This window comes from Castanea sativa, chromosome 2 (assembly GCF_040712315.1).
Source record: "Castanea sativa cultivar Marrone di Chiusa Pesio chromosome 2, ASM4071231v1".
In the NCBI taxonomy this organism is placed as follows: domain Eukaryota; kingdom Viridiplantae; phylum Streptophyta; class Magnoliopsida; order Fagales; family Fagaceae; genus Castanea; species Castanea sativa.
Genome location: NC_134014.1, coordinates 55,288,008 through 55,303,636, shown reverse-complemented (window position 1 = coordinate 55,303,636; position 15,629 = coordinate 55,288,008). Strand labels below are relative to the sequence as shown.

The following is a 15,629-nucleotide window of genomic DNA, read 5'->3' as shown; positions in this document are numbered from 1 at the left end:
AATGCAAAGGTGATGGCTACTTTACCTAGATATTTCCTCTATTTCTTACTCGCACGTTTCTGCAGTCTTCCTCGATATCTTGTTCTTTGGTGCAAGTGGCTAGCTGAAGAATTCTCGAGGAGTACTCGTTCTTCAAGCTCCTCGGATGATAGGCCTCTATGTCTTCCCTCCTCAGATTCTTATCCACGTGTCCAGCCCGAACTAGTGTGCGAATTGGCCCTTTTTTCATCCCTGGACTGGGCATGTGTGCTCTATTTTGCGTTTGGATCCTGCCCTCCCATAATTACTTTCATCAATTCAACTACATTTCTAAAGGAAAACCTTTTTCTTTTTCTTTTTTCTTTTTTTTTTCTTTTTTGAGGTGAACTAAATGAAAACTAAAAGTTTGAAAACATGCAACAAGAATCGTTGGAGAAATGAATACAAGGTTAGAAATGCAGAATTTGATTTAACTATTACGTATTATGCTGATGTGTTGTTGGTTCTTTTCCATGTAGCCTTTTCAAATTGAATAGAAAGGACCTGCTATTAATGAAAAATCCCATAAATCATGATCCTATTTTAACAAAAGAGAGATTCATTCATGCTAAGTTATTCCTCTAACAAATTCAGTTGCTTACCCTAGGGTACATGCCATTGAAAAATGGCATACAAAGTTACAGTCTCATGTAATGGTGAATAAAAAGTTATGTTCAAATGATTTTTTTTTTTCCATACTTTTGATAAAAAAAAAAAGTGTCTGGTATCAAAATAAAATAAAATAAAATAAATAATAATAATAATAATAACAACGTGTCATTGGAATTATAGTAAACTACATATTCATGATTATGTCTTTTGTCTTATGTTTGTTTCTGCTTAAATATCGTTTATATTGGCAGATGTTATCTCTCAATGGTTCTATGTTTATGTCTATTGGAAAGGAAATCTCAAGCTCAAAGTTATGAACAAAGAGCTATGAGTCAAGCTGTACATATTTTTCACTAGTAGAGTGAAACAATTGATCCATAAATTCAGTTTTTCTTAGTAACCACTTTTTCATTACTTGAATAAAAAAAATAAAAATTGATAAGCATCATTGTTGGACATTTTTTGCCGAAACATCATAGATAACATGTCTTAAGCAAATGACAAATGAATGTAATTTTTTTTTTTTTTTTTTGGCTGAATGTAAATTTTTTATGCCTATAGTTTCACGCTTTCATATATGACTTTAGTCTTGCCTAATGTTGATATTTTGAATAAGCTGAAAAACTTATTATCTTCTACTACCTCATTTCATGTTGTACACCTATGCTAATTACAAAGTGGATTATTGGTTTCCATTCTTAAAACTTCTCATGAATTAATGAGTGTTTAAGTGTGATGAAGATAGGAGTGACTGTTGGGACTTCTCTTCATAATTAAAAATTTTAAAAGCTAATGAAGAATTGGAATTGTAGGGAGGATTGGCCCAGTAGTATATATTGGGCCGGGGGCTCAGTCTAAGGATACCTAATTGTCCGAGGACGAGTAAACATTGTAATGGGGGTCGGCGTTGATGAATAAAGATAGGGGTCTAGTTATGATGATCCGAGAAGGAGGTCCAAGGAGGGATGCCTTCTCAGCTGAGCAAAGTAAAGGTCAGAAGGTAGGAACGTCCATCTAGGAGCAACGTTCCAGGAGATTCTATTGATAAGGATATACATCGCAAGAGCACAGGACAAAAAAAAGCTATGAAATATCTAAGGGAAAGCTACTACTACCGCGTTGAATGCTCTGTAGCTAACTCTCTGATCGCATTAATGAGGAAGTGATATCTGAATTGTAGTTTTCAACCTTAAAGCTATCCCTTAAGGCTTTAGGAAGGTGCTGATGGGATAAGGATAAAGACCAGCAATCTGATCTACATGTGGAGAGGAGAGATAAAAGAAGGAATATAATATAAAAGAGGAGGAGGACCATGAAGGAAGGGAATCGGAGAAAAAAGAGAGAGAAAAACACTGTAGAGTGGAGAACAATACTTGTAGTTAGTCCCAAAAGAATAAGATATAAGAATCAACCTCTTCGGATTGTGTCCAAAGACGATTTTCTTTAGATAAAATCAGCTCATCTTTATTCTATTGTCATGATCACTGTTTAATCTCATTAGAACCTAATTTTTTAACCCACTCTCTACAAATTCATTGTATTTGGCTCTTTAGGCCTACTCCTTTTTTTACTTTGGCTTAGGTACAAAAATCGTGGCCTTACAAGAATATACAATAAATTTTGGTTCAAATGGGCCACAAACAAAAATACTTTACATCGAGGGGGCACATTCTTTATATTTTAATAATCAAAATCAAGAATTATCATCAATGTGCAATGTTATGGCCGACTAGATATATGCCAATTATGATAGGCTACCATACAATATATATGACACAACTTATGTCACAAGTACCACCATAGTCTATGGCTTGATAGTTGGGAGTTTTCAAATTACTTCACTTGGTGAATAGTTTAAGCAATAGTTTTAATAAGGTCTCAGTAGTACACATGGTACTACTCATTATTATCACGACATGACGTGAGATGAATGTCGTAGTGCGGCCGACCCCTTCCAAAATTACTAATTATTCGCTCAAAAAAATTGCTAATTATTAACCCTCAAATGAAAAAATAAAATAAAATAGCCTTTTTAAGCAGGCACTTTAAAATACTAAAAAAAATAAAAAAGAAATGAAAACAAAATAACCAAGCCGGGGGATACTAGTACTACCAGGTAGAGGAGGCGAAAGAGGAATGGCGTATGGAAATTAGAAAAGAAAGGAGTCGGGTGCGTTTGTTCTATTAGTAGTAGTGGTGGTTGAGTTGTAGGAGATTAGCGATGGGTGAGGGTGATAGTGGTAGTAGTAGTATTCAGGGTCAGGGTCAGTGTCAGGGTCCTGTTGTATCATTCAAGATAAACAGGAAATCGGAAGCCGCTTCCGTTCTCAAATCTTCAATTGCCTCAAAGCTCCCTGACTTCCTCTCTGATTATTCCGACGAAGTTCTCGCTGTAAGTTAGTGTGAAATTTCTTCAATCAAATCAAATCAAATCCATTTCCGATGTTTGTTTTCAATTGATTCTTTTCTTTTCTGTGTATAATAAAAAAAACAAACAACAGGAATATATAACGGTGCTTGTTTGCAACGGAAAGCATCAATATCAGGCAAGGGATGATTTGGAAGCATTTCTTGGCAAGAGAAGTGCCGATTTCGTATCTTGGTATGCATGTCTCCTTCCCTCGCCCAGGCCTCCTTCTTCTTCTTCTTCTTCTTCAATCAATCAATCAATCTGTCTTTCGTTTTTGTGTGTAGGTTATGGGGTCTTCTCTTCAATCGTGCTCGTCAATCTGATTCACAGATTACTATTACTGCCTTATCAGATCCGATACATGTTGCATCTGTCACTACCAAAGATCACCATGCATTTCCCTCCTCCTTGTCATTGGTATATGCATTCATTTGCATTTTGCATTTTGCATCACGCTACCAAAAATATTATATGTATTTTTTTTTTAATGTGCAGACCAAAAAGGAACCCTGCATTCACTCTATCAATAAATCTAATTCCAAGGTTGGCAAGCCAAGAACTATAATTAAAATTATTACTAGTACATTGGATTTTTTTTTTTTATAAATTTATTTGTCTAACTTATGTGTACATATCTGCTTGCATGTTTCATTTGTAGAGCAGATTGTTAATTGCGAGTCCAACCCATTACCATTACCTAACAAGCAGCTTTTACAACCAAAAAGAGGAATAAAAACACCCTCTACCTCTGCCCATTTAAAGTCCTCTTCCCCAATCCCATGGCCATCAGGTGAGGTTTCTATTTCTTAGCGTACCAAGCTTTGCATATCATATGTAACTCCTTCTACTTTCAATATTATCTCATTCATCCCACGTTTGTAACAATGTAGAATTTGCTAGAGAATGTAATTGTATTCTGGTTTAATTGTGGTTGCTCATATGCCAATCACATTGAACAATTTTTTCCCTTGCAGAAAACCCTCATCCCAGACATATTTCTGCCCCTAATGTCACTGGAATAAACCTTTCTGCACAACCTGCAGCTGTGGTATCCCACCACATTGATAGGCCACGGGGTAGCGTTTGGGATAGACTGGGCAAGCCATGTGATGACATATCTCAAGGAAGCAGGACTGTTGATGTTAGTGGTGTTGTTTTTGTGAAGCAACAGGAGCAAATACTTAACGTAAAACTATCAGTAGTTCCTGTTCCAAATGGTGAGCAAAGCAGGACTATCACAGGGGAAGTTACTCCGTTTGGTAACAACCTTTCTGAGACTAGAAAGTTGCCAGATGTTGTGGGTACAAAGTGTGATCCTCATTCTGTGAGTAATATCAAGCGAAAGAGACACTTTGGTGAAATTAGTACTGGCCTTGGTGCTGATTCAGTTCCTGTGGTGGATGAAAGGAATGTGGATCTTCAATGCAAAGAAAGTACACAGGATTTCAAGAATTCAAACTTGACCAAGGATTCCAAAACCACAACTCCAAACATGGCTTCAGTATGTTCTCTTCCTGCTAAACCAATGTCATTGAATAATGAATAGAAACATGATTGCTAATCGCAGTACACAAATTTGAGAGGGTTGTGGCCCTTTGGGAACATCACAGAAACCAGAATGATATGGAGAGAGGGTTTTACTTTGTTCAATGTCCTTATGTATGCAGGAGGTTTTAGATGTGAAGCATCGATTGCATCAGATCGAGATCGAAATGTCCAAGCTACGATCAAGGCGTCTGGCAATGGAAAAAGATGGAAAGCCCAATTTGTTGTTGAATTCTCGTAAGGCCATTACATAAAATTTCTAAAGCATTGGATTTATTCGGTTTTCTTTAGAATTTGAGCTGATTTGCCATTGTTATTGTCAGAAAAAGGGGTGGGGATTGGTGGAGAATGAAGTTACAGTTGGTGGGGAGGGGGGGTTTGGGGTTCCTTAGGGTTTTTTTTTTTTTTTCTTAAATTTCTCTGTCCTTTTACTTCTCAGACAGGGCATAATACTTTCTTTTATTTGTATAAATTCTATGCTTACAAATAAGTATTTCTACAAATTGATATTGTGTTCAAATCAAATGTTGATCCTCTTTTAGTAGAATGGAACTAAATGTTGAGAATAGTATTGAAACATGGTTAGTTATGCCCTCAGATCCCTAGTAGAAACTACTTGGAGGCGATATTCAGAATAGCAATACAGAAATATGTTTCAAATACCGGAAAAGGCATTTACAAAGGTTGCTCAATTTTTGGCCCTTTACCTCTTCAATTTGGATTTGACACTTCAAATTATTACACTATCTGCAGAGGATCAGTCTTCTTCTTTTTTATCTTCTGAATATATAATGAAGAAAGTAAATGCTAGTTTCAAATTTTCACTTTCTTAAAACTTTTATTTTTGTGGAGGCACATTTGAATTTTTCTTACAGATCAAATGATCAATCATCTTCTAGTTATGTCTTCACGGGCACTGCTGTTCTCCCCTATTGAATTTACAGATTCTTCTCTTTAATTGATACTCACTTTTTGAACCTTTCCTTTTTCTTTCTTTCTTACTTTTTTACAAAGTTCTAATATGTAGCAAGCTTAATTAGTTGACAGTGAAGATCATTAAGTGTCTAGTATGGTACTAAATGCTCAACTTCATGCAGGATTTTTATTGACTTGTTTGTTTGCAGGTTCATCGAGACTTCCGGAAGAATACAGTGAAAGAACCGTGCTTGTGACAAATGTAAACTCAAAAAAAATTTTTTTTTTTTTTTTTGAGAAACCAAAGAAAACTTTCTAGTTCCCTTAATCACTTTAAATAATTTTAATCCTCATAATTGTTTCTTAGTTGTTTATACTATTTCTTTTTAGTCTTCTTTAGCCGTCCATGTTAGCCAGGCTAATCGATGCACGTTCTTTGGTGACAGTTACTAAGGCCTATATCTCGTGTCTTTTGTTTCTAGTTATAATCTTGAACATAAATCATCAGTCTATTTCTCAAATAGAATGACCTAAATGTTTTTTAGGATACATCTCCTAAAAATTTTAGTTAAGTGGCTTCCAAAAATTGATTCAAAATAGATATCTTAGCCTTTACTATTGAGAGGAAGATCATCCTGATTATAGTTCAACATAATTAGATCTTTTTAATTTTTGCCCCCCTTCCTCAGATGACAACATATTAGATTTGGTGCTAATGGTCATGGAGTAAGAGAAAATAAAGCCCCAGCTATTAGTTCTTGTGTCAATCTAATTAACTATGTTTGCCAAAAGTCTTGTAACTCATTGGTATCTCTTGGTATTTCTAACAGAGACATTCAGGATTATAATCCCCTCCTCCCATTGTAACTATTGAAAAACCCGATTAACAGTGTTATATGAATGTCAACAAAATTACTGATATCAGTTTGTGTGACAGATTTAGATTGTATTTGTAGGGGAGGCAAATCCGAAAATGTGAAATATTGATTTCAAAAAACTCCTGTTTGCTTTATAATTTTAAACCATTATTTTCTTGAGTATGGTAAGTTACATGCACGCAGTGGATTTAGAATCCGCGATGTAGAGGTGGTTCAATTTTTATGCTTTTAAATAAAATTTAATCTAAAGGCCAAGACCATATGCTTGTCAAGTATGCTGATATTCAATGCTACAATATAGCCAGCATGGCACTTCATAATTTATTAGTAATGTTATTCTTTGGCTCCAATTCCAAATTGGCCTTGGATGAATGCTCATCTCTTGGAGATGATGCCAAAGTTATGTTGGGGTAGCAACCTGGCATTGGAGGAAAATGAGGTTTCTTGATTAAATGGTTGCAAAGTATAGGAAAAGATTGAGGTTTTAATTTTCTGAAGTTTTGGAAAGGGGAATAGGGGGTTATTGGTTCAAATTGAGCTGGAAATCACCGAATGTTGATGGTTTTTAGGTTTCTGGAAGCAAGAATGATGGTTGCTGGGTTTTCATGAAGTGGTTTAAGGAATGTCATTGTACCTAGGATCTTAAAATAGTGGTAGGGAATTGGTTTGGGTTGTGGAAAAAAGGTTTTGTCATGAAAATCTATAGACATTCACTGCTGGTTGTGATCAATGGAACATAAAGAAGAAAAAAATAATTTCTGGACATCACCCTGGAGTTTGCCAAGCATCATCACACCTAGATTTCCTATGTACCACACCTTGTTATAGGAGTGAAAGCCTTACATCAATATAGTCAGAATTCTAGTAATACCAATTTTAGGACATAATCCAATATTTGAAAACTACTAACAGTAGGTTTTTACTACTAAAGACTACAATAATAAGTGATGCAGCCATGGAAGATTGATTTGCCATTACTTTGCAAATTTGCGTATTTAATATTTATTTTATTGCGTACATGTGTGAAGTCCAATTGAAGTAAAAGTCGCGTGATTTTAAGAGGTCTAAGTATGAATTGGGTTTTTATTTTAGTAGTTATGGTCAATTTTATATTTAGGGGCAAATCTGCAATTTCTACAAGTCCTGCAAATTAAGGGTATTTTGGTGCTTTAGTTGAGTAGAATTTTCTAGGAGATCTGAAGTATCTTAGGTTTTAGTTTCTTTGAGTCCAAGTTAGTCTTTTATTAAGTTTTAGTTTACTAGTCAAGCTAGTAGTCCTCTTAATAGTAGAAGTCCTAACACTATATATATTTGTGTTCCACTGCTCCTTGCATTCAAAGGAGACTGGAGCTGATTAATAAAATTATGGAGTGATTTGAGCATTGACGCATGTTGGCTGATGTATTCTCTCTCTTCTCTTCTCCTTCTTCCTTACAACCCCAAATCAAGCCTGTCAAATTCCTAAATTGCCACATACTTCTACCAAATAACTCATTAAACCACCTTTTAGTTCCTAATACAACCTATACCCAACAACTCTAAATCCTATTTATACAAATCCTCCTAATCCTTTACCCACCACAACCACATGTAGACAAATTCCCCAATTTTTCTTACGTCACTAAGGACCCAATACCATTACCTAAAATGAACACAAGTACAGCCTGAGTTTGAAAAATCTTGAAATTCCAAATACATATCTCACACTAAAACTCAAGAAAATGTAAATAAAACTAATTTCTAATAGAAACAACTTTCATATAGAAGAGTGACCTGTGGGGGATCCCAATTGGACCTCATGTTGAAGTTAAACCAGATTTTAGGAGTTATTGGTATGCATTTGATCTGTCTTTCCTTTGAGGTGACTGTGTCAACTTTTGAAGTTCTATTTGTTGAGTGTATTTCAAATTAAGTGGCAAGGAATTAAGTGACAGGGAATTATTTCCTTAAAATTTAATCAAACTGTTACGAAAAAAAAAAAAAAAAAGAAGAAGAAAATGCGGTAGGGCACTTTACAATTTCAATGTCATTATGTTTGGACAAGTTTCTCCCATTGATAATAACAATGGATTGTTTTAACATAGTTTGGTCTGGAAATATCAGGTACATTTTGCAGCAACTAAAGAAGGGTTGTCATTGTACTTTGCCAAATGTGGGGAGATTGCCAACTTGGTGATTTTGATTGATGAAGCAACTGCACAACCAAAAGGGTAATAACATTTTTTATCATTTATTCTGTTATGGTCGCTGACTATGTTGATAACTTTGTCTGGGACAGGTTACTGAAATTACTTCTCTTTTAGGTCTGCTTTTATTACCTTTTCCAGCAAGGAGTCTGTTGACAAAGCATTAGAATTGAGTGGGACTACATTTTTGTCAAGGACTATAAAGGTAAACACTTCCTGATTATCCTATAATCTAGTCGATCATTCTTGGCTGCAATATGGCCATTTGATGATTAAGCAGTTAGAAAAGATTGAACTGGTACAACTTTATGTAGATTGACTCTATTTTGTCAAATGACTTGATTGAGGTTGATATTTTGAAAACCTGATAGTTGTGTTTCACTGAAAACTTGTGAGGATGGAATTGAATTAAATGATGAAATTCTGACGTGCTGTTTTCTACCTCATTGTCCCCTCCCCTGATCCGGGTGGCAACCCTTCTTTTCCCACTATTTTTCTGCTAAAGTTTTCAAATATAGGGAAACGCCACTGGTCGGTATAAATTTCTCAGACCCAAAATGATCTAAATAGTTATACTAGAGATTAAGATAGTTGATAATGAATTTTTTTTCAATTACCCTTGGAATCCCTGTGTAGGTGCTGAGGAAGGTAGAAACAGCTGCTTCAACTTCTGGACCAGTCCTGCTTGCTGGGAGACAGTGCCAAAAACCTTTAACTCACATCAACAGAAATTTTATCCCCAACAAACTATATTGTTCAAGCTCTCCTCTACAATGGCGAAGAGTGTCCATCTCTACTCTATCAGAACCATCAGCTTCAACAAATGATAAACTGAAAGGAGCTGCGTCATCTACCTTCCAACAACAGCTTCCTAGTTCAACTGCGTCATTGAGAACCAGTGAAGTAAAGTCATTGTCTAGAGTGCACCCAGCAGCTTCCTAATTTTTCTGAACATCATATAAACTAATTGGTTGCAGAGCCTTGCATCTGTTGAGGGATCAATGTCTCTTTAGTGGGATAGTAGCGACCTTAGTAGCTGTTGACAATAATGTGCTAGTAGTTGGATTCTGGAGTTTGATGAGCATCCGCTTAATTTGAAAGTCTAGTTAACCTTTGAACCGAAGATTAAAATGAATTAAGATGCAAATTTCTTCTCATCCTTTTCTTTTGTTTCGACTATATTTTGCTAATTTGGTTCGTGATGAGGTCTGTTGATCCTCCTTCAGGATAGGTAGATTTTGCACCAGATAAAAGGATATATAGATTTGTAATATACTTTCACAGTTCTAGTGGGGCTAGGAGATGTGTGTGTTACTGTGTTAATATAAATTACATGTATAAGATCAGTGGTATTTTTTTTAAGACTAGAATGCTCTTGGTAGTTGGAACAATTTTCTTGTTGATTCGGTAGTTTGAAGTTGGATGTCAGGCAAACAATCTCTAAGACTTTTGTGGATTTTGAGTCAGCCGTGTTCAACTTTGAAGGCTGGTCACTAAAACTATTTTAAAAACCGGTACGGTGAAAGAACCGGAAAATGAGCTAGTTACCGGTTTTATGGTCGGACTCGATGGTTGAACTGGTAACGTCATTAATAATTTAATTATTATTTATTTAAATTATATAAATAATTAATAATATTTTAATATACTAAAACTAACAAACCAATAGTAATAAATATGTTTCCTTTAAAAAAATACAAGTATATAAGTATATAATATCTTTTTAAAGAATTTAACATAATAACATTACAAAACAATCATTCTTAACATAATAAATTTTCAACAAAACCAAATAAATAAGTTCATTAGTCATTATATTTACATCCAAATGGCAAATAACAAATAAGTTTATTACATCCAAATAGCAAATAAGTTTTAAAGTTTCAAACAAACAACTACTAAGTTTTAAGACCCAAGCCTCATTTGTTATGAAGAAAATTGAAATCAATATCATCATGTGAACCAAATGCTCTACCACTAGCATCATTATCATCATCCTCAACCTCATCTTCTTCATCTTCAACATGAATAGAATAATTTTTATCTCTAAATCCGGGAGGAGCATCATCTTCATCACCAAATGATTTCAAATCGATGTCATCATCATCCTCAATCACTTCACTGTCCATATCTATACAAATTCTAAAACCAAAGAACAATAAATGAAATAACGATTCTAATAATCATTTCTCATAAATCATAAATAGTCGAATTAAAATATGCAACTAAGCCAAGAATTGTTATAAGCTAACCTTTTTGTACATGGCTAGAAGACCCTTCTTCGATTGAATAGGCTCCCTCTTCATATAATGCATTCTCTATCTCCTCATGATTTAGAAATGGAGGTTCCTCATCTTCTACTACCCAAAATTCCAGTTTTATCGATACTTGCATAATCAATAGGATCAAAATTGAACTTCTTCCTTTTGACTCTATATCATAAGATGAACATAATGAATATATGTAACCAAATCACTTATATTTCACAATCACAAAGAACCCACTTGACCAAATCAGTGAATCACTCATATTTCCCCACAAAAACATTGAAACAAAGAGATTATATAATATATACATTTCTTTCAATCGATAGTTATAATGAACATACACAAGATCATTAAGTCATTGATGCTCCAATCTATTTCTTCTTTTGGTATGTATTTGTTCAAAAACACTCCAATTCCGCTCACATCCCGAAGAGGCAGTTATTTGGCTAAAGATCCAAATTACAAACTTTTGTAAGGTTGGAGCACAAGATCCAAACAACTTCCACCACTCATCTAAGTTCCATGCAACACAAAACAAAGATATAATGAATAAAAAAAAAAGAGTTATGATCTTTAAAACATATTTTTCATTTTATTATTAGTTAAAGTAAACAATATCTTACCCGACTGAGATGTCTTGGCTAATTCTTAAGCAAATTGGGTTCCAAAAGTTTGTTCACGCTCTCGGAATAGCCTTAATTCCTCCACCAACTTCAATCGACCAACTGAAACTTTTGATTCAATAATATCTGTCACAGTAGATTGTGTCTCTAGTTTCTTATTAAAAGTGGATGAGTCATATTGGAATGCAGGAGTCAACCAATAAGCAGCAGCATGAATATCTCTATAGAATTGATTATCCCAACAATCCCTGATAATATTAACATAAGGCTCCCATAGTCTCTTCTTGTCCTTGAAATTTTTTTTGATTCCATCAATTACTCTATACATGCCATCATATACATAACTCATAGTTGGTTTTTCATCAGAATCAACAATGCGTAATAAACGAATCAATGGTGACATAATATATCCAATTACATGACAATCATTTCAAAATTGATTGTTAAGAATAATTTTCACCACTGCCTTTGCTTTCTTATCTTTTACATATCTTGATTCAACATAAAATTTGTTAGTCACCAATGCTTGTAAATCATACTTATATTCCTTAAGACTCTCTAAAACAATGAAAGTAGTAGTAAACCTAGTTAGCCTTAGACGCACAATTTCTGTTCAATTTTTTCTAGTCCTTGACCAAGCTTGCAAAGCCACATGGTTATAGATGAACACTGTGATCTTGGATGCACGTTTTGCAAGTTTAGCTACATGATCCGTCTTCCCAATCTCCTTAAAAATTAGGTTTAGGCAATGTGCTGCATAAGGTAACTAACTAATGCTCCTATATTTTCCACACAAAATTCTTCCAACAGCTACATAATTTGTAACATTATCAGTGACCAAATGTACTATATTTGCAAGACCAACCCAATTAACAATTTCATCAAACAAGTTACTCAAATTAATAACATCCTTAACCAAGTCAGAAGCATCAACATAATGACAAGAAAATTAATCAATGCTCTATGCCTAGTATCAGTCCATCCATTAGCCATTATTGTACAATCAGTGTCAACCCAATATGAACGATGAGAATCAACAATCAATTGGACTTCTCTTTTTGCTTCTCTCAACAAAGGCACTCAAAGGGCATGATAATTTGGGCTTCTATATTCAGGACCAGAAGAAGCTATAGCATTGAACATAGGTTGATAATAACTAGAATTCACAGCATTAATTGGAATGCAAGCATCATACATCTATCTTGCTATAGCCATATCAACCCTCCACCTCTTTTCTTTGCCAGCAAGCACACTTTTAATAGAAGGTTGAGCTCTCGGTGTTGTTCTAGGAGCGAAATAATTACCAATGTCACCAACCTTTCTCTTGCCAAGATTGGATCTTGGTGAAAAATTACTAAGACCACTTCTATTTCCCCTCCCTAACCCCCTACCTCTAGGAGTAATTTCTTGGACATCTTCAAATTCTAGTGAGTCCTCTAATAGCGAATAATTTGATGCTTCTTGATCACTTTTTGTTTGTTCTATAGATTTAAAAATTTCCTTCAAATTCTCAACCATTTGAAACCTAACATCATAAGATACACCCATACATGCAACCACATCACCTTTAATTCCAGCTAGATGTCTTTTCATCCTATTGATGCCCCCTCTTTTATACTTTTCCCACAATGTATATATCTATAACTACTTTTTCCGTCTTTCAACTCTTCAGTTACATGATCCCATGCAGGATCACATTTCACTCTCACCGATGAAGAATTAGCATTAGACCAGTTGCAGAAGCATGTTCATTAGATGGTACAGAGGCGGACTCCATTTCACTCAACAATTTCAGACTGGCAGCAACCATTTTATCAACAAATAAATTCATCAACACAACATACACAAACAATAGTCAATAATTTCAAACTGTCAGCAACCATTTTATCACCAAATAAATTCATCAACACAACATACACAAAGAATAGTCAATAATTTCAGACTGTCAGAAACCATTTTATCAACAAATAAATTCATCAACACAACATACCCAATCAATAGTATAATACTTTGTAAACTATATTTCACAAACATTAATGCTCTGTAAATCAAATCGACAACATACACAAAATCACAAATAAACTAAAATGCTATTGTAAACTAATAATTGAAGTTATTACTTACCAATGAAGTCACGGAAGGGAAACCTGAGATGAAGCCGAGAACATGACCTGAGAATCTGAGATGAAGCCAAAAAAAAAAAAAAAACCAAGAAAATTATCAAAATCAAGTAATCAAAATCATAAAAAAGAAAAGAATATTAATTATTACCTGATGAAGCCGAGAGAAATGAAAAAAAAAAAAACAAAAAACAAAACCAAGAAAATGAAAATGAAAATAAAAAGAAAAGAACATTACCCAATTAGAAAAGCCAAAACCCAGACGCTGAGAAGTAGAGAGTAAAGCTCAAAGGGCAAGGGTGAGAGCAACCAAGAAAAAAAAAAAACCCAACCGAGAGGTGCGTGGCTGCATGCTGCTGTGCGTAAGGCAGAGAGAGGTGCGTGTAGAAAATAGAGTGAGGGCTGTGAGGCAGAGAGAGCTTGAGTTGAGCTGAGAGTCTTGAGACTTGAGAGCTTGAGGTGAGTGAGAGAGTGAGGCAGAGTAAGGCATGATCGTGAGACTGAGATGAGAGAGTGAGGACTTTAGGCTTAGGGTTAGTTTTTAGAACTTTATTGAGGACCAAAACGACGTAGTTTTAGTGGAAAAGTCAAAAAACCCCCAACTGGTCATTAACCGGTTCGACCACGCCAGTTTTCGGTTCTTAAGTTGAACTGGCCGGTTTTTACTATTTATCGATTTTAAGCTCATTTTTGGTTTTTTACCATAACTAGATCGGATTAAATGCCAGTTCCCTGTTGAACCTATCGGACCGGCCGGTCCGGTCTCGTTTTTAAAACTATGCTAAAATTACTTTCTACCTTTTCAGATTGGCAAGCAATCTATCAATCATAGGAGTAGGACTTCTATTGTTAGTTGAGCTTGAATCCTATGTTTACATTGGAAGAAGTAATTTGCTTAGACTTGTTATGAATTTGTGGTTTGCATGTCTCCTTTTATTTCTGAAGCATCAATTAGCTTTGAATATGTTGAAGACTAGATTAAATTATCAATACTTTAGTCAGCCACTTAAAACTTTATTAGCGTTTCATCCAAATTAAATTATATAAATGCAAGCATAAATCAAGCCCCTTGGGGTAAGAATGGTACGTTATGTGTAAATTTATTGGGGAACTTTTTCCCTTTATATTTGGGGTAGTTTGTAATTCTCTCTATTATTTTTGAATGCAACCAATTTCCCTTCTATCTTTTGGAAATGAGCAAATATAATTCATAATTCTTTCTTTTGTTTTTTAAACTAACTAAATATCCCATTCATTTATTTTTTAAACTGACTAAATACTCTCATTCCCTTACTTTCTCGGTTAAATCTGATGGAATCTTTTAATTCCAAATGTATTCAACCGTGAAATGTCTAAAATACTACCAAAAATACCTCTAACACTAAACCTATTACTTTAATTAGTTTTTGGTGTAGGCAGTGATTGAATCTCAGATTTCTTATTCAACTATTATAGACTTTTATTAATTAAGCTAACCGAAATCCACACATACTACAATAAGGTAAAACACAAAAACATTAAACCTATTACTTTAAGTCTTTAACTAGTGGACTCCCATAAATTTTGTAATTATCATACATATTACAATAAGGTAAAACACTATAATACAAAGCTGAGGAACAAAATTATCCTTTGTCTAAGGAGCAACTTGATCTGGAGAGATAAACTCCAAACACAAAACTCAATTGAACTCTATTACTCTCCCCAAAAAAGTTTGGAACTAAAATCGTGACTTAGAATTTTAGTGCAAAAAAAAGTGTTTACGGTTGTGGCACATAACTGGTGTAAAATAAACATTGCCCATCTCCATAAAGAGTCTTTTTGTGAAATCATCGTTAACTTAGGAATTAGAGTATTTAGGTCGGTGCCACCCAAGCCACCTTTTAATTTTTGTAATTATTAAATGATCAATATTTGAAAATATTTTCATATTCATTGGTGTGTCTAGAATAACACTAGTCTATATAAAATAAGAATAAAATACTAATTAAACTCTATCACTACATCTACATAATCAACAATTTAGAAGGTTCTTCCTCAAAAAAAAAAAAAAAA

At 34.4% G+C, this 15,629-nt stretch overlaps 1 protein-coding gene across 1 annotated transcript; it reads left to right on the top strand.

Annotated features, from left to right (window-relative positions):
- The first annotated feature begins 2,716 nt into the window (after positions 1-2,716).
- LOC142624716 (uncharacterized) lies at positions 2,717-9,723 on the top strand. The gene is made up of 11 exons (XM_075798434.1): positions 2,717-3,022; positions 3,132-3,232; positions 3,325-3,457; positions 3,536-3,583; positions 3,704-3,830; positions 4,015-4,541; positions 4,708-4,822; positions 5,710-5,762; positions 8,482-8,588; positions 8,682-8,769; positions 9,201-9,723. The coding sequence occupies exons 1-11, from the start codon at positions 2,852-2,854 to the stop codon at positions 9,504-9,506; spliced, it is 1,776 nt and encodes a 591-aa protein (XP_075654549.1). The 5' UTR covers positions 2,717-2,851; the 3' UTR covers positions 9,507-9,723.
- Positions 9,724-15,629: the final 5,906 nt, after the last annotated feature.

Coding starts and splice junctions, on each gene's coding strand:
- LOC142624716 (XM_075798434.1), top strand. CDS start 2,852: ATGGGTGAGGGTGATAGTGGTAGTAGTAGTATTCAGGGTCAGGGTCAG. Junction 3,233..3,324: donor AGTGCCGATTTCGTATCTTG/GTATGCATGTCT, acceptor TTTTGTGTGTAG/GTTATGGGGTCTTCTCTTCA. Junction 3,831..4,014: donor CCCAATCCCATGGCCATCAG/GTGAGGTTTCTA, acceptor TTTCCCTTGCAG/AAAACCCTCATCCCAGACAT.